The sequence below is a fragment of the Hippichthys cyanospilos genome, chromosome 15 (assembly GCF_059441005.1).
Source record: "Hippichthys cyanospilos isolate Australia breed blue-spotted pipefish chromosome 15, RoL_Hcya_1.0, whole genome shotgun sequence".
Classification (NCBI taxonomy): Eukaryota; Metazoa; Chordata; class Actinopteri; order Syngnathiformes; family Syngnathidae; genus Hippichthys; species Hippichthys cyanospilos.
The window spans coordinates 15,722,698-15,746,562 of record NC_142383.1 but is presented as its reverse complement, the minus strand read 5'-3'; the positions used below and the strand labels follow the sequence as shown (position 1 = coordinate 15,746,562).

Below are 23,865 nucleotides of genomic sequence, written 5' to 3'. Positions count from 1 at the left end.
CTCTTGATGTTTCAAATGAGGAACATCAATGAGTTTTTTTTTTTTTTTTGATCAGTAAACACTGAAGGTGTCTCACTGCAAGCATGGAGCTAAAGCTGGACGTGGTCTTGTCCTCCAGAATCAAACGAAAGAAGCCATGGCCACGATTTTGCTGGCTTGGACAGGTACAGAAAAACAACAAAAAGTCTCACAGTGTCTAAAGCAATGCTTTTCAATTATTATTATTAATTTGAAAAGTCCCAGAGGAATGGGAAAATCTGAATTAAGATTATTATCTGTAAAAAAGAAATGTATGTAAGTACTCCAAAAGCTGTATCGTTTTTGAAATTATCAAAAGGAAAAAAAGCAATATAAATCAACTTTCAACATCTGTTAACTACTTTTTTTACAGCGTTTAATTAGGTTACAGTTTAGTGTAAGTCCGCAAAATATAACCAAGTGTATCAAAGTGCCTCAAATAACAACAAAAAAGATGCCAATCCTTTATTTTATTGCAATTACACTTCACATAAAAAAACAAAGCCTTTTCCTTGTCTAAAGCAGGAGTTTCCCTTAATTTAAAATGAAGAATTTAAGGTATGTTTTTTTTTTTATAGTCCCATTTGTAAACAATTCTCATGAATTAAGGGGAAGTTAATGAAAACACTGTATCCCATTCATGTATAACTATAAACATTTTTTTTGTGATATGTAATATTGATTTTCAGCTTTTGCAGCCCTAATAATAATTTTCTTCTGGACTAGCAGGAGAAGGAATGTGTCTTCCTGTTCGACGACAAACGGATCAGCGAGATCAACATGGTGTCCGGTCGCACCAAAAAGAAGACACCCAAACTTCACCCTTTGCTCAACAATGTGGTGACGATGTCTCCGTCCTCCAATGGTCAGCTAAAATAAATGCCAGGAGTCGAAAGTGTTTGTAAATAAAACATTGTTGTTTTTTTTAGGAATTTGGTTTTGTGGACTTCTAACCTCAGGAGAGCTTTTTTTATGGAATAGAGACATTGACTTTTTGAGGACTGTTTCAGCAGTTCCAGAAGTTGTTCAGATGATTGCTAATGTACAAGGTAGGCACCTCCATGAGTTTTTATCTTACCTCAACACCACAATGGCGCATGAGTGATCACTTAACTCATTCAATCCCAAAGACATATTTATACGTTTTTTTAAGAGTCCATGACATTAATTCCCAGCTACATATTAGTTAAAGGAAGGTCAAAAAACGACTGCAAGCAATCAATAACTTTACTAGCTAGTTGATTACATTTTTACTTTCATGTTAAAGTAATTACTGCCGAAAGAATGGATGTCAAACATACGGCTCGCGGACCGTATACGACCCGCAAAGAGGCTCGATCCGGCCCGCGAGATGTTTTTCTAAACAGCATAACTCCTGAGCCATTTGCTAGCAACTTGTAAAATAGCACATAGCACATACATTACAGTTGCTAGCATGTTTTCAAGTGTTCTAAATTATGTATTTTATGAAGGAATGAAACTATAGGACATATAGGAGACCAAAAAAAAAAGGTACATCATTTATCTTGAATTTATTTTGTTATTTTTTGCTCTTCCAAAATATATTAACAGTTGACCCCTGCTTTTCGCAATGAATTAGAACCTGGTTGGCATGCATCGCAAAAATTGACATAAAATGGCCTCTAATTGTTATTAATGTATATAGTATGATTTACTAATACCCAAAGTAATCAATCACTTAGTGACAAACCCTTTTTTCCCAGTTTTAGGCGAACACCAGAAAAATAATTGAAAACAATAAATACACGTGATTAATTTGGGATTGAATGAATTCAAATGGATCTTTGACATATTTCGCCGTTAATGGTAATGAATGATTTAAATTTTCATTTTATTTTTTTTGCAGGGAATTCTGCACGGCTGTCGGTCTACGTGTCGGGTGACGGTACGCGCGCGCTATTGGTTACCACGTTGGGGCAAGCGTTCCTGTGGGAATGCGCAGACGTGGAGGATTTGACTTTCGCGTGCGACGACCCCGTAAAAGGACGCTGGACGCAAATATCGCCGCCTCAGGACGCCTCGCTGCCCACTTTGAAGGACAAAGAAGCATGTCAGTGTAGCATCTTTGTGGAGAGCCAGGTTTGTATGAGGTTTGCTTTTGAGGTTAGTGGGCGCAACTAATGTTGTCACCGCTATGCTTTAATTTCAGATGATGGGTGACGTCTGTTTATCGGCATTTGTATTTACATCTGGGAAGAAACTGATCATCACCTGCCTCAAAATTCAATGGCTGGATCATCATATGTGCCTTGGGTGAGGTTTTTTTCTGTTTATTCCACATTCCAAAATCATACATGTTAAGCTTTATTGAAGGCGAAATTTCCCATAATTGTGAATGGAATCATCTTCAAATTCAGTTTTTTTTAGTCATTCCAAACGTTTTCATCACAATAATATATTCGATGATCCCCTACTATTTTTCCTCAGCATTCTGTGAAGATTGTATTTGTTTTCGTTAGCTTCCCCTTAATTCATGAGGATTGTTTCCAAATGGGAATATTAAAAAATTAAATAATTTTAAATTCTTCATTTTAAATTAAGGGGAAAATCCTACTTTAGACCAGTTTTTTAGAATTATGTTTACATAAACCTACTGTATTCTAGCCGTTTTTAATTAATAAAGTCATTAGAAAGATTTTTGGGATTGTCGTGTTTTAAAATGACAGCTTTGCATGCGTATGATTAAACTAGAAAAAAAAAATCAATCCATGACCACAGTCATTTCAGAAAATATCTTAATTTAAAATACAGATTTTAATTATGTTTACTTAAACCTACTGTATTGTAGTGCAGCTTTGCATGGGTATAATTTTAATAAAAACAAAACTGTATTGTAGTGCAGCTTTGCTTGGGTATAATTATAATAAAAACAATCTATGGCTAATTCAAGAAAATGAATCCAGGAAGCGTGTGCTTGAATCTAGCAAAACTGGCCATCATTTTGAAACGTATAAAAAAATATTGCTTATATTTATTTACCCAGTTCAACAGCGCCGTATAAACTTCACAATGACATCCGAGTCTGTCTTTGATCAGGTCTTTAGAGTATAGTATACAATGGGCCACCAAGGCGTACCTCATGTCCCGTCTCAGCCCACCCTGCCAAGTGGTCAAATCCAGAGGGGCGCTGCTGGTCGATTTCTCCCCCGACGGACATCTGCTCGCAGTCGTGCTGAACCAGCGGCAGCCCAAGGTCGGCTTCTTCGCCTTCCGTTTCGTTTCATGCGAGATGGCTCCGTAATCTCAAAATCTTTCCTTTGAATTCAGGCTACGCAGGTTCTATTTGTGAACGCGCAGAATTTTGTCTCCGTGTCAAGTGGACTTGGAAGATGCGGATGTAAAACTGAGCAGATTCCTTCTAAATACACAAGGTGGACTAACACTAACGAGACTTGATTTTGCACTTTCAAACTTTTCAAACCGATTTCTGTAGGTCCTACTGGGTAGGCAGCGTAAGCTGGTCACATGACGGCCTTTTCCTGGCCTGCGTTCTGAAGAGAGGCGCCCTGCTCGTTCTGGCTCGTCTCGGCGGGCTCCTCGCGCTGACCAGTTCCGGTTGCAATGTCGACTTCGGACCCGCCCACTTCCTCCCCCTTCACCCGCTGGTCACTTACCGGTTGGTCTCATTTTTCTTAGTCAATTTTAACACCCTATTGGTGTCAATTTCAGTCCGATTTGGGCCTTTGATCTCTTGATATATCAAACCAAAAGCATTAAAAAAGACAAGGAGGCTAAAAATGACTATAGATTGTCAAAACAGATTGAGGTTCAAAATGGCACAATGCATTTGTTCCTAAATGCCTGCAAGTGGGATTTACTTGACTGCAACACTGCAAAAAGTCAATTTGAGGAAAGTAAAAATGGCTCATAATAAGAAAAACCTTCCCATTTTTGGTCTGAAAAGGAAAAATATTATGTTTTGCAGTACATATGTTCATAATCCAAATATCCGCCATGTAGACCTCCACTGGGAAGATCAGAGAGCCAACTGTCCAGCTCCAGCTTGTCGGCGCGGGACGCCATGAGGCAGCGCTATTCGGTCACGTGGCACCCGCGCCTCATGTACTGCATCGTATCCGACGGTTACATGGCCACCGTGCTCAGGGTCCTCAACAGACCTTCCCCCGCAATGCTGGTCAAAGCTCTGCTGGAGAACGCCAGCAAGGACCTTCAGAAGACCTGCCAGCTTCTGGATACATCTCAGGTACTCCCGTAGGAACTTAGCACCATGCTGCTATCTGTCAATGCCAAAAGAAGTTTGTGTACACATTCTCAAGAACGTTTTTTTTTTTTGTTTTTCAGAAATGACTTCTAGTTCTTGTTTTGTTTTGTTTTCTCACTGCAGATATACGTGAGGACGTGTCTGGAGTCGTATCTCAATCTGGACGCTAAGTGGTTCTCCATGAGCGGGCCTCACCCTGCCGATTCGATCGTATCTGCAGCCGCGCAAGATTCCACCTTGCCTTTCTTCCTGCAGGACCAGGGCACCTTCAGTGGCACTAAGGAGCTGTTTGAAAAAGTTCAGGTCCGTCTATGCACATGTGACATATTGTGCCATGGCCGTTGCGATAATTAGACCCGTCCTTGAATTTTCTTCTTCAAGCGATACTCCATCGATTTAACAGCAGTAAAAAGATTGAGAATTTGAGAACTGATGAATGAGAATATGGTAGATCATAATGATTTCAGTGCTTCAACTGAAAAAAGAAAAGCTCGTCTATTCGCCCAAAAAATCACAATGTTAACCAAGATAATTCATGCATTTATCAAATGCACTATGCTATACATCTTAAAAGTTTGTATTTTTCTATCAATACCATTTTTCCAGTCCTTCTTTGAGGACGACTCGGATATAGAAGGCCCTCCTCCCGGTTCCCAGCCGGAGGACGCCGGCCGTTTGGAATTTGCCTCCATGTTCGACACTCTCCACGCTTTGGACGCGGAAACCGACTTAAACCAAGATCACGAAGAAGATTTTGAGACGACCGTAAGTCGTCTTCGTCAGGATCTCGGTAAGATCCGGAACGGGCTGTTGACGGCGTGGGCTCTCTGCATGTCTCCCGGAGCCGCCGTGGAAAACCGAGGCCACCTGCTCAAGTGTGCCGTCTTCCACGTGGTGCAGCTCGCCACTTTGTTCCACTTGATGCCATACGCTGAAGAAAGTGTCTCCACCGGTTCTTCTTGCATCATGGACCTTCTTAAAGCGCTTTTCTCATTCCTCCCTTGGGATAACATTCATTCAGACCAGACTCCCGGCTTGGCGCTGGTGGAGGAGCTCAGTAAGCGGGTAGTCCACCTCCTTCTAGCCCCGCCCCCAGAGTCCCACCCGGCAGGCTGCGTAGACAGACTGTCGGGAGCCGTGCTCGTTCTCCAGTTGGCCTCCGATGCCCTCGACTCTGCTTACAGCCTGCGGCAAACAACCCTCTGGTCCTCTGCGGAGAAAGACCCGCAACCGTCAACTTCGGATGTCCACCACGTGCCGCTGCTGCAGGAGTACGGGGCCATCCCGTCATGTGATCTCGCTCAGTGTCTGCCACTACCTCAGCGACCATCCAGCAGGTTTTTTTTTTTTTTTATGTTCAGAAAAGACCTTAACCAGATTTTAACCAAGGTGCTATAGTGAGTAGTTTTTATTCATGAAATTGGATAGAATTTGGTTGATACTACGATCATTTCCCACGAATATATCTTTTTTTGCAAAAACAAAACAAAAATAAATCGTCCCTGATTATTATACGCAGATTAAAAATAAAATGCAAAAACAAATGTGTTTCACCTTTTTATAGAATATATAGCTCATTAAAAAAATGCTCGCGTGCGCAGTCAAAAGCCAATAGCAGCAAGTTATTTATTTACGATTGCTATCATGATTAAATACGCCACTTTTAAATTAGAATCTGGAAAATATTCTCAAAATTTGGCAATGTAAGCCCTAAACAATAGGCTTTTTCATGTTTTTTGGACAATTGTCAAAAAGATTGAATCCCTAAAAATATAGTTAATTCAGAAGCCCAAAATTCTCCTGAAAGCATTCAAATATCTTTGCTGCTTGTTAAAAAAAATACTGGTGTTTTTGGTTTACTTGGTTACGTGTTTAATCGCGGAACATTCAAGTAATTCCCAAAACAAAAACATGCTGATGAAAATATATACTCTTTGGCAGTGGTAATAGATTTTCGTTTTTATTCTGCTTGGCCCCTAGACTGTCTGGAGTCTGGCAGTGGGTCTACAAGCTCAGCCAGCGTTACAAGGAAGACATGCGAGGCCTTAAGGAGCACGACGAAAACAGCGAAGAGCGGTTGTCACTCATCACGTCCGAGATTCAAGCAGCTCTGCAGGCGGCCGGACACAAACTTGAAGAGGGGCCTGCACTGCTGAGTCACACTGGTAGGAATCAATTATTTGATCATAACATGTTGTGCTACAGACATTGTTTTGGTCCAATGAAATCAAACTTGAACTTTTTGCTCCCAATTCCTAAAGATATGTTTGAAGCTCATTACCAAAATATGCAACATTTCCTCAGGTGAACAACTATTCCTTTGTGGCTTGTACCAAAACAGTGCTGAGACGTGGCGGACACAAATTTGGGAAGAGAGCAAAAAAAGTAAGTTGTCTCTTGTTCAAATAGATATTATCTTGCAATGTCGTGCAAATTATGGCTGAGTGATATGGTCCAAAAACAAAACCTTGATTTTCTTCAGTCATTCTTAATGATTATGATTTTAATCAATTGTAATGGAAGAAATATACTTAACAAAATGGATTTAAAGGTGTGATTAAGAAAAAAATACTGTGGAAAATATTCAGACAAAAATGATGAATATGTACTCATACTTTTAAGTATGAATTGAACATGAAAAATAATTTTGGTGTCAAATTCATTCATTCAATCCCAAAGGCGTAATTTTACGTTTTTTTAAGAGTCCAGACATGAAACACCAGGTATTTATTTGTGTGTTTTTTTTTTTAATATTTTCAAGTGTTAGCCTAAACTAGTGTCTAAAAATGGAAGATAAAATATAAACTTTTTACTACTAAAATTGACAAAATAAATGGACTAACCCTTTAAAAAAAAAAAGGACTATCCCTTTAAATGGCGCAATTTAGTTAGTACCCATTGTCTAACTAATCAAAATTGCAAAATGTCAACTTGACAAATGAGCTCATTTTCATATCTTAGGTTTTTACAATAACGGACTAATCCAATTAATTTCTTGCCCAGCCCAAATACGAATATGTCTCTGTCTCCCAGGCTGTCGTCGTAGCGCCTTCCAGGAAACGAGACTTTGCCTGGCGCTCCTTTACGGCCTGTTGTCCCAGTACCATCTAAGGGAAGCCGTGGAGTTGGGGGAACACATGGCCCACTTGGCACTGCACAACATTAAGGAGCAGAATAACCAAGCCACTTGCACAACAGGTCTGTACATGGAAAACCTCATCCAAGTTCGCCCAAAGCGCTTAAAATTTCAATCTGTGCGCCGCAGCCGACTCGCTCCTGCCGACCAACCTTCACAGCGAGGCCGCCATCGCCGTCATTCAGACGCTGGCGAGGTTCATGGCGTCTTATTTTACCAACCAGCCGCTCAACATCATGCCGGCACACCATGTGGCCGTCCTGCCACCCTTACATCTACCTCCAGGTTCGTTTTGACGTTGAAATGAGCGGAAAAAAATTAAACCAAGAAATTAAAACAGACATTTTTTGTTCATCTATTTAGTGTTACTTCTTATTCATGCTTGCTTCTTTCTTTGCATTGGTTTAGTACTTTGCTCCTGTTTTTAATGCGCTTTTAAGGCTTTTTAAGCACTTTAAGATCATGAAGTTTGTGTAAAATGCTTCATAAATAAGAATTTCTTATTAAAGCCTACTGTACAGTATGAACGAGTACCTCTGGTGGTACTTGAAGGAACTTCAGGGGGTACTCAAGATTTTAAATAAAACAAACAAACATGCAAAAGTACTTTACTTTACTCAGATTCTCCCCATATTAGAAAGTTTGGACCCAACTTGTCATGTGCCACCTCTCGTTACCTGTCAGGTTAATGATTTACTTTGTTGATAATTTTTTTTTTTTGGGGGGGGGTGATATTTATAATATTAATAATTAACTCAATGATTCATTTTTGTAAAGAGATCTCTACTGCAATCCCCAAAAGGACTTTTTATTATTAATATTTTTCTGTGAACAAATATTTATTTATCATGATTTCTTTTTGAGAACAGATCTGAAACTTTGTTGATTATTTTTTGTGTATGAATATTTATTAATAATTAAGTTATTTATTTTTGGGAACAGAACTCTACTGTAACCCCAAAACAGGACGTTTTATGTTTAATATTTTGATCATAATTTAATAAATCTGACACTGATGGCATGTTTTAAGTCTTTTTTTTTTTAATCACAAAAAATCTTTGGGGTACTTGGCTGAAAAGATATTTGACAGGGGGTACATCACTGAAAAAAAGTTTGAGAACCACTGTGTTAGACAAAAGAATTCAATTCAATGTCGTCCTTTCTTTGCCCAGCCTCAAATGTGGGACGCCTTGTGCCGCTGTGCCAGGAGATGGCGGCTCGAGCGGTTCGCCAGCAACACATGTCGGAGAAGTGGACCGTGGACTACGCCCTGGAACTTCTCCTGCTCGGGGGCCTGCTTCCCGAGACGGCCTGGCTTGCGTCCAAACTCGGGGACTGGAAGACGGCGGCCTCCGTCAGCCTCGCTTACGCGCACTTCTGCGCCGACCACTCGGACGTGATGCGGTCAGTCTGTGGCATTTTTTTTTTTTTACTTTTCCTAAGATGTACTTTACCACTTTTTTTTTTAATTTATTACTAACAGGATCAACAGACAAGAGTTTCACCTCCCAAAAGCTTTACTCCCTGAAAGCATTTTCCAGGCAGAGTTGCAGTGTCTTCTGGACAATAACAGTGAAGAGAACCTCGACCTCAATGATACAAGAGTCACAGGTTTGTGAATATCGTACAACAGCCGAATTAATCCATCAATAACCCACCTATCTGTTTGACTAGACCCCGTGGAAGGACAAGAGTTGGGTGCATTGCAGGGGGCCGCCCAGGAGATCCTAAAAGCATCTGTCATTGCCGGTGTGGACGTTTTAACCTCACAATTGACTTCCTTGCTGGACTCAGCCAAAGACCTGTGCTCAGGCCTGTCTGCTTTGGTGCACAGCGGACTCTATTTGCCATCCCCACCTCTGTATTGTCCTCAGCCTTCTCCTAACACTCAGGTATTCCGCAGAACTAATTGACGAATGAAAAAAAAAAAAAACCACAATGTAGTTATAAGAGGGCGTGCACTTTTTTGCAACCATTTATCTTGTGAGGATCCCGTGGGGACACTGGGACAGCTGGCAGAAGTGGAGACGCGCCACAAAGTGTCGGGTGTTCTCCAGAGAATCCTGCTCCTCCTCAGATCCGCTCGATGCTGCCACCCGGCTGCTCAGTGGTACGTCAGCAACCTGCGACGGGCTCGCCACCTACTGCACAAGGTAGAGCGTTTTTAAGGTCCGATTTCGGAAATATTTGCGCCATATTATTTATTTATTTATTTATTTTTAAAGATCAAGACAAGGTACGACTATCCAACATTCCCCCAAGAGGAAAAGGCTCTCCCAGAAGGCCTGATGAAGTTAGACAGCCATGGTGGATTCTTCAGACCGAGCCAGAACAAAGATCTGGACCCTGATTCCAGTCAGACTATTAGTAAGACACCGACTTGATAGCCCGGAAACCACTGGTTCTGAACCGGAACCTAAAGTCATCATGATTGATTATTTTAAGATACTAAAGTGATCGGTTATAGTCTAGATAATTAGTGCGTAAGGTAATCAATCACTTTAGTACCTAATGTAATCTTGATTATAATAAATTATGTTTGGTACCTACTACATTTTGGAAAGATTCTTTTTTTTTTTTAATCCATTCAAAATATATTCTATTCTTGTAAAGATAATGACTTATTTTTACTCTTTCACTTCCAGCCCAGTCAATATGGATCTTTAACGTTTAAAGTCATCAATGGCGCTGAATGAGTTAATTTGGTGTCGTAACAAGGGGGACATAGGGCAGTTATGTATAATGGGCATATAAAAGCTTCCTTGACAGAACGTCTTTTTTTTAAAACCGCAGATTTACTTTGTTTTTTGTTTACTTTTATCTACAAGAATGTTTCCGGGAGCTGTGTGGTTTATGCTGGATGCTTCATGTCAGGGATCAGCTCTCCGTTGCCTGCAGGAGGTTTCAGGCTGCCAGAATGCAACAGGTAACAAAACGATGCCAAATGATGTGTAATTATCTTTCGACTGAACATGTCAAGTTTGTTTTTGTGTTTTCAAAGGATCCCGATAATTCGCAAATGCACTCATCCTGCATTGAGGCTCTTCTCTGGGCTCATCGCTATTTGCCTTTTTCTCGCTTCCTGAATTCCGATGAAATCCTGCAGGACCTTCTGCTCAGCCTCTTGGCCGAATTGCCGCCGCTTGATTTGGTGAACATTTGTTTTCCCGCTCAATTCCCTCCCTTAAACGTGGGAAAGTGATATGAAATAAAACAAATATTTTATTGCTCCTGCTCCTTAGGTGGCAGACACGCTGGTACTTGCCTTCCCAGAAAAGGAAGAATCTGTCAGAGTCTCCCTAAGGGAGAAGTATAACTCGCTGGTGCAGAGCTTGAGGCAATGCAACGTCTTTGGTACATCAAATCGTAGTCGTTTATTTGTGCTTGTCTATCGAGAGCTGTTGAAGGCAGATTCATTCTAAATTGCCTGGCAGTGAATGAGTTAATATCTCCAATTTTGCCCTTTTTAAGAAAGTCCAATGATTTGCGGTTTTAGTTTTCATATTTTCCACACTATAAGGCGCACCTAAAAGACTTCCAATTTTCTCAAAAGCTGACAGTGCGCATAATAATCAGGTGCGCCTCATGCAGCGCATAACTCGCAAATTTTCGTTTTTGGGGGACAAAAAAAATACAACTGCTTAATCGGCATGTAAATGATGATAATAAAGTACTTGATGAATTAAGTACGAAAGTAGTTAGCTACCAAAATTACTGACGTTATTGCTTTAGGTACAAATAATACAAAGTAATTATTTACTTTGGGTACTAAAAGTGCTAAAGCAAGTACTTTAGGGACTAAAAGTACTAAAGTAGTTACTTACTTCAGGTCCTAAAAGTAATGGATTAATTTAGATACTAAAATTACTAAAGTAATTCAATACCTTAGGTATGGAATGTACAGATGTAATTGATTACTTGAGGTAGAGTAACTAGTTATCAATTATTTCAGGTATTCGAATACATAAATACTTAAAGTAGTCAATTACCTCGATGTATAAAATGATTGATTACTTTAATACGTAATAGCCAAAAGTAATGGAGTATTTTAGTCATTTCATTTAGTACCCGTCATTTCTAACACACCTTGTGCCAAACTCGTAAAAAAAAATTTACCTGGGATTGAATCCCTGAACTCCAGAAAAACATAAAATTACGTCTTTGGTATAGAATGAGTCATTGGAATTTTGAACAAGAAATTTATGTAATCAAACAATTAGGGCATATCTCAATATGATGACCCTACTACATAAATTTAAAGCGATGTTTGACAATAGGATATGCTATCTGCAGAACTGTTTAATGTTGTACAAAGAGGTACATGTGAAACCTGACAAAATGTGCAATTAGTGTAAAGAGGGAGGATCAACATTTGTTTTCTATTCCCTAGAGGAGGACAACAAGCCAGGCAGTAAGCCAATGAAGGCTGTGATCCAAGAAAAACTCAAGCTTAGGAGAAAGCACTTGGGCCGCATTCTCAGGCACCTGGCCCCACCGGAGCTTCAGCTATGGGACAGAGACGAAGAGGAAGAAGACAAACACGAGGCGACCGTTTTGAGGCCGCGCTCACCGATTGCCGGTACCAGCACTTTAGCCCCCCGTGTTGATGGAGAACGAACGGAGAACACGTCCGAGAGTGTCTCAACTGACTCCCACATCCCACCCAAACCCAGGTAGTTGTCTGCAAATAAAGCGAGGGTGTCCCAACACAATTGGGAATTCAGTTTTTGAGGGCTCTTATAACCAATGACTGATACACTTGTATCATAAACATATCATATTAAATATATTTATAACAACGTTTAATTGGTATTGACATTGAAGCATGATTAAAACCCCTGGGTGTCAATGGGAATACAGTCAAACTCTGCCATCAAATAAATTCCATGGAGCCTCTACTTGTTTTGACTACCTTTAGTAATTTTAACCTTCTAATGTTTCCTTATTTAATGCATTTTGTTAGATATTTCTTGCTCACTGACCCGAATCGGTCAAAATTGACAACAAGGCATTAAAAGCTCCAAAAAGTTGACTTTTCATGATCAGGCCCATTTAAAAAAAAAAACAGTCATAGCATCATTGTTTCTTTCTACAGGAAGGCCAAAATGAAAACAAAGAGGACTGCTACTCAGACTAAGAGGGCAGTAGCAGATGCCGCCTCCCTTCCAATTGTTGGCACCTGGGAGTTTGAGCTAGAGGATGATGAGTATCTAACGTTCCTTGAGCTTTTTCTTAGCTACGTGCTGGAAAAGGACAGCAGCGAAGGGGGCGAGCCTCCCTTGCTCAAGTCCTTTTGCGACGCTCTGCGCGACAGGGAACTGCACTCGCTTACCTTCGACGTGCTAACCACAATGCACCGACGCCAAAAAGACGGCCAGCACCCGGCCAGGAAACACTCCGGCAACGAACTCCCGGTCTTCAGGGCCGGATGCTGCCGCAGGCCGGGGAATGACGCTTGCGAATCCAGGAGCAACTTGTCTTCCGTTTTTTCGGAAGTTAGAACCGGGAGACAAATGGGTTTGTTCGGTCTCCGACATCAGAAGGGAGCTTCCGTTTTGGACGGTAATCAAAGCGCCTTTGCGTCGGGTTCCCCAAACACCAAGGAATCCATCGTAGAACTTCAGCAGGTCTTGGATCCTAAATTAGAGGCCCGGTTCCCAGTGCTGGGCAGACTTCTGGAATGGATGTTGCGCTGGGCCGACAAGAGGGTGCCCCTTGGGCATACCGGCAAAAAGAAAAAGAAGTCGTCGAAGGGAAAAGGAAGCTGCGAGGACGGGATAGTAATCCGAGTCAAAACCTCCGCGCCGGCGCTGCTGACTTCGCTCGGCCTGCTGGAGCGCAGGTTCGTGGATCTGCTCCAGCCAGGCTGCCCAGAATCACGATGGACCATCCCCCAGATTCTGCAATCCGAGGCTGACGCCGGGCTGGAAAGAGAGAGCAGTGTTGATCCTGGACGCCCAAGATCGTCCTACTCTATTACTGGTCTGGATCACAACATGGAGCAAGAAGATCTATCTATGTGAGTTCTTTTTTTTTCCCTTCACCAAAATGATGTCCTGTGAGGCATCAGATATCGCACATATCAGAAACTGCCACTTTGTGTTATTTAGCTCTTGTAGTTTGTCCAAATCCTTTGAATTTTACATCAAGGGCTTTTCACAACAAAGTGAAAGCATTCAAAGAAGAGCCCAGGGAGCTGAAATTTCACCCAGATGGTGACAGCATGTCAAAGTTCAACATGACACGACCACATAGTTATAACATTGTCTGGCGTGTGTCATCCCTTGGTTAAAAAACTGAGAATGTTGTGGAAGAAAATGACCCAAAATGGTCAAAATACTAATGAGTATCAAAAACTACCAAATTTGCAGCTCACCATAGCTTGGATAACTGATAATCTCTCAGATTTTTATGTATTCTACGTGTGCTTGTAGTTGTTCTCACACAGAAGAACCAGAGGAGCCAATGTCTCACAGGACGCCTCTCCCCAACCAGCCGAACAAACTCAACTCGAGCACTCCCGTCCCAGTTTCCGCATCGCAGGGACCGTGCTTTGATGATTTGGATGTCACCCCAGAAAAAGAAGGCAAAATATCCCAAACAGTCTATATATATCATCTATAAAACAATATTACGCGAAAGTCTTATGTTTTTTTGTCAACAGGCAAAAGCAGCGACGTGGAGCAGTCGTCTATCTCCGTGGGGATCACATCTGAAAACCTCTGCTCGCCTCAAGCGGTCAATAGGAATCTTACGCTTTGGTTACTATACATTTCAATTTTCACCTACAAACAAACATTCTTATTGTTTTTTTCAGAGTTTAAAGGTCGAAGAACTCACCGAGACGTCCAGCTCCACATCTCTGTGCCAGGCCAAAAGCCATCCAGTGACCCAGGCACCGAGCGGTCCGGCCCCCCAAATTCCTCCGTTGGTCCAACCCCAGGCCTCACTTCACACACAGCTCCCCCATTCCGGAGCAGCTCCGTACCCCAACATTCCATTTGACCACCCCTGTTCCCGACCTCACACTTCAACAGCCGGCGCGCCCCCCGTGGATCCCTCTGCCCCCGTCCAACCATCCTCCCATCAGCTTCCACCGATGAGACAACGTCTGGGTGAAGATTTGTACCGATTGGTCCAGGTGATAACCCTCCCTGATTTTCTTCCACAAATACATCAATGACGATATCGATGTCTACCTTGTCTTGCAGAACATCAACTACATGAGCCTGATGGATGTTTTGGGAGCTTCATTTTCCAATCTCCAACTTGCCCAGCAGAATTCCTATTTAGCTCAATCCAACGCGACCCCTACAAATTATTACATGCCTTCACCTTATATGAGCAACGTGGCCGCCCACACCCCTACAGTGCCTCCCTCGCAAATACCCGCGCCTAATTCACACTCAAACAACCCCCAATATGTTTACCAACCTCCCATGCCCAGCACACAACCTGTTCATGTCAGCAATCCTGCCTTTGCAGGGGGAATCCATCAGGTATGTTTTCACTTGATACATAACCCCGCTAGGATGCTCAGGCTTGAATTTCTCCCCCTCTTTGTCCTCATTGCTCAGCTGACAATTTCTATCTAATTGCCAAAAAAAAAAAGAAAGTACTCTGGCACTTAGTTACCCAATTTAGCTTTTAATTACCTAAAGTAATCAGTTCGCTCACTAAAGTAATTGATTACTTGAGAATTGATTTCATATTGTATCAGTAATTTTATTAATTAAAAAAAAAATCACCCTCATACTGCAGGTTTACCTCACTACTTTTGTAAATTTGACCTTCTCCTAAACTGACTAGAAAAAAATACAGATTTCATGTAGTTAATAGAGACTACAAAAAAGGGAACAAAAGAAAAAAAGGTTCCATCTCTACAACGCGGATTTTGTTTCTTGCTGGTATCTCCCGCGATAAACGAGGGAACGCAACCTCGAGGAACATTCTTTCAAAATTAGCCTGTGATGAACAGAAATGGTTCACGTAAGGCAAAAACGAACAAAACAAAAAAAACAAGACAGTGCGCTCACTGAAAGGAACGTAAATAGTCTTACGTGACGTCATCACACGAAAAATGTCCGACACGGCAGTATATATAAACATACCAAATGTTGTAGGTGTCCTCCATGAACAAACGTCCTATAGATTTTGGTATGGGATTGTTTTTTTCTGTAGCGCTACAGAGCAAACATATATTTGTTTACACAACTTTGATCCATGTGTGTTATGTTTTAAACACAACAACGACGTAAACAACGCACTATTTAGGTTGATTAGGATGAAAAAAAAATCGCGGACATCGACCGTTACCGTAATTCGTCCAATTTAAAAACTACACTGCATTCTTTCATACGCGTTTGAGCTAGTTCCATTCTTTGCATTCGTTTCGTAAACGTGCATTTCATTTCAACACAACCGCTCCTCGTGGGTGACGTCATTCAATGTGCAACTTCGTCTATGTGTGAGCGCACCTGCCCGCAAAAAGATGACGTGAGCAAACGCGTTTGTTTACTGTAATGATTACACGACTAAGTGAATCTTTTACCACTTTGTCCCATTTCACTTGGGCTTCTTTGGAGCCACTTTATGATCACTTCTTTTTAATACACATGCAAGTGATTTTTATTTATTTATTTTTTGATCTGTGTACTTTATCATTTTCAGGAATTTCGTCCCCTTTCTGTCCAAGCGGAGCCAACGGACATTCAGGAAAGCGCGAGGCTAATCCCTTCCACCCAAGGGCTTCTGATCACCTCCAACAACAATACCACAGCGCCCCCTGCTGGGAATATTAATACTGACCCGTCCTCTCAAGTCTCGGGTCTCAAATTACTCCAACTGCAAAGCGGAAGGAAGAGTGACAAGAAAAGGACAAAAGTCGCGTCTTCGGATCCGAAAAGACTCCTTCGGTTCAGCCACAGCAGTCCCAGCGAGTCCCAGACGAAGAACCTTCGTCACCAGCATCCCGCCTCTGACTCCTCGTATGGCCTCCGTCTGCTGCGCTTGCGGCCTGGTGCACAAGGATACTTCAACTTCCCCAAAGTACCTTCAACTGCTCCTCCTGCCAAACATTTTTTTGTCCCTTCGATGCCCCTGGGAGGAACTCCCAAACTCCAGCTTTTACATTTAGACCCTGCACCTAGAAAGGTGAGTATTCTAACTTGTGCGATATTGTTTCCATTTCTTTGAGCTTTACATTAAAGGCATTTTACATCAAAGAGAAAGCATTGAAAGAAGACACTCGGGAGTTGAGATTTCACCCAGATGGTGACAACATCTGAAATTTGAACATGGCACAATCACTTAGTCATCATACTACCAAGATTGTGCCACGCTAAAATACAGCAAAATCATGTGGAAGAAAATGACCAAAAAAATTGTCAAAAAAGTCATCTTTTTCATATACAATTAATATAATTAGAAATGCATTTTGCTACTTAATATCCTCTGGAAATGACTTCAATTCGACATGAGCCATGTGATGCCTTTTTCAGTTAATAGTAATTGCTTACCTGTTTTCTGATGTGGTGGGCCGGATCTGACCCCCGGGCCTTGAGTTTGACAGTGGTGATCAAGTGGATTCATAACGCAACCCCAGCTTCTATTCTATGCACCTTAAAATGTGGTGCGCCCAATACAAAAAACAGCTTTAAAATAGGCCATTCATTGAAGGTGCGCTTTATAATCCAGTGCACCTTATCGTGCAAAAAATATGATAAATGGACTACCCCTTTAATAACCAAAGTAGAGGTAAACATGGCTGATTTGTTTTCTCCGATCATCAGTCGCGCAAATCTGTCACCATTTTCCGCAGATGTCTACCCCGGTACCTCGCTCGTCCCAGAGGGCTCGCCTGATCTCCTTGGAGGAGTTAGCGGGTTTAGTGGCAGGGAGGCGCAACTCGGAGGAGGCTCGGCTTCAGCTGCTCAGAGTCAACGACTCCGGCGACACGCACCGAGGCGCTCCGCCTTTCTCCGGCTCCAGCAAGAGGCACAAACACTTGCAGTGTTATTTCGATGATGTGTTTTTCCACGATTTCGCTTTGACGGACTGCGTTTGATCCCAGGCAGAAGAGGAGAGAAAGGACCCAGACGACAGATGTGCCAAACGAGCCCGTCGTCACCACAAAAGAGGTAGAACATTTTGAAAACGCAAAACAATTCAGTTTACTGGCATATTTTTTTTGTTTTAGCCTAAAGTGGACCAAGAGGACATCACCCCTGCACCCGATGGCGCCATTCAAAATGGTTCGTACCATAAATTGTAAAATATCCCTCCACGAACGTTTTTTTTCAAGAGACTCAGACACTATTCCAGATGATAAGTGAAAAAGCGCAAAGTAGCGTTGTCCCCACCTCCGCACACGTGATTGGACCCCGGCGCCCATTGGTCGATGGAAGGAGGGCAGGGCATGAGTCGTAATCTATTCCCGCCACAACTCCCATGATTGCGTCAGGAGACAATCACGTGTCTTGTAGCGGTGCCCGAGAGCCGTGCTTCCTCAAAGTCACACACACACATAGGGGGAGACACAAATGGAGCGTTGTAAATCTAGATTACCTAAATTTCTTATGTAATAAATTTTAAGCTCTAATTGTTATCGTGTTTGGTCAGCTACAGGCTTCACTTTAATTAGACTTCCGGATTTCGCTAATATAACCGCTGCTGTACGTTAGACTACAACCAAACGAAATGGGAACCTGATAGGACAACAGTCCAGTTACTGTATAAGGTTTAATCATTTAAGATTCAAGTTATTATGCGCACTGCAGTAGTTTGATGTCCAAGTAGTACCTGTGGTAAGTGCAGTTATAGTTAATTTGTCTGCAATGCAGGAAACCTGAGCATCTCTCCGCAAATAATGTCGGGACTCTGTAAAGACGTATTAATACTTCTTCAGCATTGAATGGGTTAATGATTGAGCTTACCCGTGACGCTTGCGTCTTTCTGCTGTCGCCAGCCGTCATCCCAATTCCCTCAGGCCACCCTATGCCGACGGGTCGCGCGCTATTAGACAAGGCGAGAAGCACTTCAGCCGAGCTCCACGCCTTCGCTTCCACTTGCAAAAGACCCCCAGAGTGCCTCGATGCTTTCACGAACACCGAGCCAGGTAAGTCTTTTGCCGGTGAACTCTTATTTATCAGGTCTGCTGTCAAGTGCTGTGGATGGACTAATTCTGTTTTTTTTTTTCTTTTATCCAGCGAGTTCTCCCATGCTTGTGGACAAAGCAGTGTCTCTACAAGCCTCGCTATCTGTCACCACGTCTATAGGCACGTTGGAAGAGCACACGCCAGAGAAACTGGACAGAGAGAGGCCCTCTCAAGACCGCGATGACATACAAGAAAAGAGGAATTTGGTAAGATACAAATCCACTGCAGGATTGTCAAATCAGATTCTATCAGAAACTGGTTATAAGAGTGGAATCACAATATTTCATCAATAGAGGAAAAAAATTGGTTTAAAAGGGGTGTCAGAGTTATAAATATGAGAGACTGGAGACAAAAACACAAGCTGAGTCAACACTTTCTTTGCAAAGAATTAAAAAAGAAAGAAAGAAATAATAACAATAAATACCACTCGTCAATTCTGCCAGGATCAGCACAGTCGCAAGTTCCTGAGCATCCACGACATCGAAGAGGGGACACAGCATTGGGATTTGCCTCCCACCAGCTCCGCAACCAATGACGCTTCTTCCCTCCCTCCCGTACTCACGACCGTTGAGCTTCACGCGCTTGCCACTTCCATCATTAAGAGTGCTCAACCTCCCGATGAGAAAATTCCCCAAGCCATCGCCCTGACAGGTTTGGATTTCATGCCGTGTCATTCTCAAAAACCCCTGCAGAATATTAAAGTCTCTATTCTCAATTCCGGTCCCCAATAACTGCGAAAAACGAGGGATCAGTGTACATATATTATACAGTAGAAAATATGTATTTGGAGATTGAATAAGTTCATCTGTATCAGTGCCGTACTGATGATATTGTAGAGGAGTTCATGTTTTATAAACAACAGCTAAAGAATGCTATTTTCTTCTAACAGCATTATTTTGGAGAAGATGGGAATAAATCAATCGTATTTTCAATCTTTTCATGTTTTCACAACGATTTTAACCCATATCTTGAGGCACTATTGTTTTTGTTATTGTTCTAGATATTCGTGAGAGCCCTTCTGAGCCCGACATCGAGAATCCACCTGACGTTTGTATGACCATCGGACTGAGAAGAAGAGACTTGGACCCGGGCAGAGTTCATTCTGAGGAACTTTCGGATTCGGAGCTCAACATTCTGATGACACCAAGAAGAGATAGATCCCACCTCAGGGAACCAGAGAAAGTCTCTCCTCATCACAGTGACGATTCAACAGACTCAGAACTTTCGAAAGCAATCAAGAGCCCGAGAATAGACGAACCTAGCAACCTCCCGGTCGAAGCCGCCGCCATCTGGTTCTCGTCCCACCTGTCCAAGCTGGACTCACAGCTGGCGGCGCTGCAGAACATCGCCGACTGTCTGGAGAAAGACCTGCCCCAGTCCAAATATCCCACGCAGGTATTTGAGCTTTGCGCCTTCATCATGGATTCAGATTTGCAAAAAAAAAAAATATGGCACCATTTGATGTTTTCGTAGGCACGGAAGACACAGCAAGTCTCCCCGGTCTCACCTCCGAGTGTCAAGGCCACAATACGAAAAACCGTAAGACTGTCCCTCCCAGCGGAAGAGCCCAAACCGCTGCCAAAACACAAAAAGAAGAGCCTTGAAAATAGTAAGTTTTTTTTTTTTAACTCATTCAATCCCAAAGACGTCTTTATACGTCTTTACAGACTTCAGATATTCAATCCAAAGGCCCTTTATTTGTAGTATTTTTTTTATATATATAATTAGTTGGCACTGAATGAGTTGAAACTCCTGTTTATCTGGGAAATGCCATAGATGGGCGAACAAATTCATTTTTACTTTCTCCATGGTTGTAATTGAGTTCATAACAATTTTCGATTTTAATCGCCACAAAGGACCCCCACAGCCTCAACCTTACGTCGCACCAGTAGCCGACATCAGCGAAGAGCCGGAAGAAGAAGACGAGAAAGAAGACGACGGCTTTCCAAATCATTCTCACCGCCTGGACAGAAAACCTTCGGCTCTGGATCCCACTCAGCTCGGCTACGGCCACCAAAGTCTTCCAAGTAAAAGACATCAATTTTTGTTGTCATTTATATTTATTAGATTATAATATTTTGTTCCTTTTCTCTCCCAACAGAACAGCTGTCAACCGTAACATTGCAATCATTTGACGAGTAAGTTGTTTTTAACTTGCAGTGACAACTGTGACCATTTGATGGCAGTGTTTCCACACATACAACATAGGTATTACCTACATGCGATTCAAAGTAAAGAATGGAAGTCAATCTTTCATATGGCAGCGCCCATATTTACATAGACATGGCACACTAGCGCTAATTTTTCAAAATGTTCTGAACTACTGTGTTTGTGATCTCCAGGACACCCGATGGGAGTCTGGACCAAACGGGGTTGTCCGATACCGCGGAGATCCTGGAAGGTTTGGTCCGAGAAGGTTATATATCCCAGACTGATCTGGACGCTTCGATATCCAGCACGCTGGACGGCAGGTACGGTTCTTACTCAATTACGGCCGACTTCCTCGTGAGTTACGTCGGAGCTGAAAAACCACGCGGGCCGCAGGATGCAGCGGCAGGGACTCCGGGGACGCGCCGTTCCCGACGAGGAAGACGAAAGGCGGGAGTTGAGGATCTGGATGAGACGCAAGCAGAGGGAGAGGCACTCGGTGTATCAAAAACAGAGGGCCGTTCTGCGCGAAAAGGAGATCAGACCTTTTACCCGAACATCGGTGACCATCACTCTCCACCTGCCACCAATTTGAGGGCGCATCCGTGCCGTTGCTCATCTGCGTTTTCCTTCATTGTAGAAATCTACTTGCCAAGCGACCAGCAGGAGAAACACGCAAGAAAAGCAAAAGTAAGAAGCCGTTCAACTCATTCGCTCAAAGCACAAAAGCAGAAGCTTTATCTACAGCAAGAATGACTTTCGGCCAGTCGGACGGTGTTAACTCATACAATCCCAAAGACGTGTTTTTACGTACACCGATCTTGTTAATTATTTCTTTTAGTAATTCATGTATGAATCCAATGCAATTCATAATGTAAATGTAACAATACGTTTTTTGTTTTTCTTGCCAGGGCCTTGCTTTTGAAACAATTCAACCAGAGGCTCCACGACGCCACCGCGCTGGCGGATCAACTTTGCACCAGCCCCATTCCCTCGTCTCGTGTTTTAGTCATCGACGCTCCCACCATAAGGTCCTCCTCCGCGCCGCCCAACGCTAGTAATCGCAGGTACCTTTTTTTTTTTAATATGTCTCTACGTGTGTTTTTTTCCATATTTTGACACTTTGAGCGCCATTGACGAGCTTTCACGTCAACGGAAGCCCGACTGAGGAGTGCCATTGACCTCAGTTGACGTCAACACGTTTTCATTTGTGTTGTGAATTGGCATAGAAAAGGTTTAAAAAAAAAAAAAACACTAACAGTTTTCAGGATGCTTGAAAGCGGCTCACAGGTTTTTTTCAATAAACTCATTTACTCCCAAAGCCCTTTTTTTAAGTTTTTTTTTTTTTTAAGAGTTCATACATTCAATCCCAGGTACTTATTTATATTTTTTTCCACATTTTTTTCAAGGGTTTGGCTAAAGGATTGTCTAAAAATGACTGGTACTCAATGAATTGAGTACCAGAGTAAACAATTACTTGAAGTAATTAAGTACTTTGGATAAACTAGCACAAAAGTAAACAAGTGTTTTTGGTGTGTCCAACTGTTTTTAGAGTTAATCAATTACTTTAGGAGCTCACGTCCAAATTTAATCGATAACTTTCGATAATAAAATGCATAAGTAATTAAGTATTTTTTTGATTTAGGTAACTGATTATTTAAGGTATTAAAAAAAAATAAACAAGTACCTGAATTGAATACAGACTTTAAAAAAACGTGAAAATGTGTCTCTGGGAGTGAATGAGTTAAGTTTAGGTTCGACGTGATCTTGCCTGGATTTGATTGAATCCAAATCTTCTCTTTGGCTTTTACAGCAACGAGAGAGGTCTAATGCGTCCCTCGAGCCAAACCCGTCCTTGGACGGCCGAAGCGTCTCGGAGGCCTTCGGAGGACTGCGGGAGACCAGGTGACATCCGGACGTCATAATCCAATAATGGCATCAAATTTCTTAAGGGGATATTCCAGTCTTATTCTAAAATAAAAGAAATGTGTTTTCCCATCAAATTCTTCACACTGTTTCCACAAATTCCCTCTCAATGTCAGGAACCTCTCTGTCAAGGGAGCGTCCAATGACCTCCGGCAGGGCCCACCAGGGTACGCATATGCCGCAACGGGCCACAAGTGTCTTACTGTCCGAACTTATGGAGGAGCTGGACGAAGGCGCGGCAGGTATGGACTGGCTGGACAAAGTCTCGGAGAGCGGCGGCAGCCTCAGCGAGGTCGACTGGGCGGCCATCGAGAGGATGGCGGGCGCCGGAAACCTCAATGTCTCCACCTGAGGCTAAAAGCGACGCGGAAAGGGAATTTATGTGCCTTGTTAATATGGTCACGAGGTCATTTTTTTCTTGCTCTTTTGCGGGCAAATTTAAAAAAAAAAAAAAAAAAAGAAAAAGTATCCTGCACTTCGGGCCCCCGACCGCTAGATGGCGGCAGTGAGCTTCCTACAACAAAAGAGCAGCGTATAGTGAGCATAGTTGTATTTATTATATTTTCCATAGTTGTGCAGGCGTTCTGTCATTTTTCCACCCTAATCAGAGTCCTGGAAAATTTAATGCTTCAACAAAGAAGTGCATAATTCACTTTTTTTTGTGAAGTGTTGTGTGTACACTTGAGAGGGAAAACTAATTTAAATCCAGTTTGGAATAAGGATCATCTTTGTGCAGTGAAGGGAACCTCTTTGAATACTGTGACTTTGTACACAATTTTGGAAATTGTAGTGAAGCGCCACCTGGTTCGCTTGAATTTTCCTACTCACTTTTGTACACAATTTACTAAATAAATGTTACTTTTGTTCATCCTATTCAATATTATGCAGCATTCATTTGACACAGTTGAATGTTTGGGATAATCAACTGAAAATACACACGCATAAGAGGGTTTAGTTCTATTCATAATGGTAAAGACATTTTGACATTTAAGACTGATTAAAAAAAAAGTGATCAAAACAGGTGTACTAACAACTTAGTGATTAAAACTTAGATGAAAACAAATATTTTCTAATGATATTCCATCGAGTTTATTTTTGCAACATCTTGACTGTTTTTTTTTTTTATTGAGTTACAGACGGTGATAAAATTCTTTACTAGTTATTTCATATTTCAAAAGTTTATAAAACTTGTACCATTAGTCAATCGGTAATGTTAGCACTGTGGCGCTATCACTTCG

At 42.1% G+C, this 23,865-nt stretch overlaps 1 protein-coding gene across 1 annotated transcript; it reads left to right on the top strand.

Moving 5' to 3' along the window:
- Positions 1-44: 44 nt before the first annotated feature.
- On the top strand, positions 45-23,505 carry cplane1 (ciliogenesis and planar polarity effector 1). Its single transcript, XM_088435797.1, has 46 exons — positions 45-164; positions 748-883; positions 948-1,067; positions 1,886-2,118; positions 2,189-2,292; positions 3,076-3,232; positions 3,307-3,410; positions 3,473-3,655; positions 4,000-4,243; positions 4,385-4,564; positions 4,868-5,598; positions 6,242-6,426; positions 6,566-6,646; positions 7,295-7,459; positions 7,527-7,682; positions 8,570-8,801; positions 8,881-9,008; positions 9,072-9,289; positions 9,386-9,550; positions 9,623-9,764; positions 10,226-10,323; positions 10,399-10,548; positions 10,640-10,751; positions 11,788-12,070; positions 12,493-13,416; positions 13,832-13,983; positions 14,062-14,135; positions 14,215-14,538; positions 14,609-14,896; positions 16,068-16,550; positions 17,218-17,393; positions 17,470-17,536; positions 17,596-17,650; positions 18,364-18,513; positions 18,605-18,759; positions 18,997-19,204; positions 19,554-19,948; positions 20,027-20,162; positions 20,410-20,580; positions 20,655-20,691; positions 20,896-21,024; positions 21,098-21,263; positions 21,342-21,391; positions 21,613-21,768; positions 22,515-22,606; positions 22,744-23,505. Exons 1-46 carry the CDS (start codon positions 84-86, stop codon positions 22,977-22,979), a joined length of 9,012 nt encoding a protein of 3,003 aa, XP_088291923.1. The 5' UTR covers positions 45-83; the 3' UTR covers positions 22,980-23,505.
- Positions 23,506-23,865: the final 360 nt, after the last annotated feature.

What these genes read in the sequence shown, in the direction of transcription:
- cplane1 (XM_088435797.1), top strand. Translation starts at nt 84, where the DNA reads ATGGAGCTAAAGCTGGACGTGGTCTTGTCCTCCAGAATCAAACGAAAG. An exon ending in TGAACCAGCGGCAGCCCAAG is followed by an intron (nt 3,233 to 3,306) that starts GTCGGCTTCTTC and finishes CTTTGAATTCAG; the next exon opens with GCTACGCAGGTTCTATTTGT. An exon ending in CACCCGCTGGTCACTTACCG is followed by an intron (nt 3,656 to 3,999) that starts GTTGGTCTCATT and finishes TCCGCCATGTAG; the next exon opens with ACCTCCACTGGGAAGATCAG.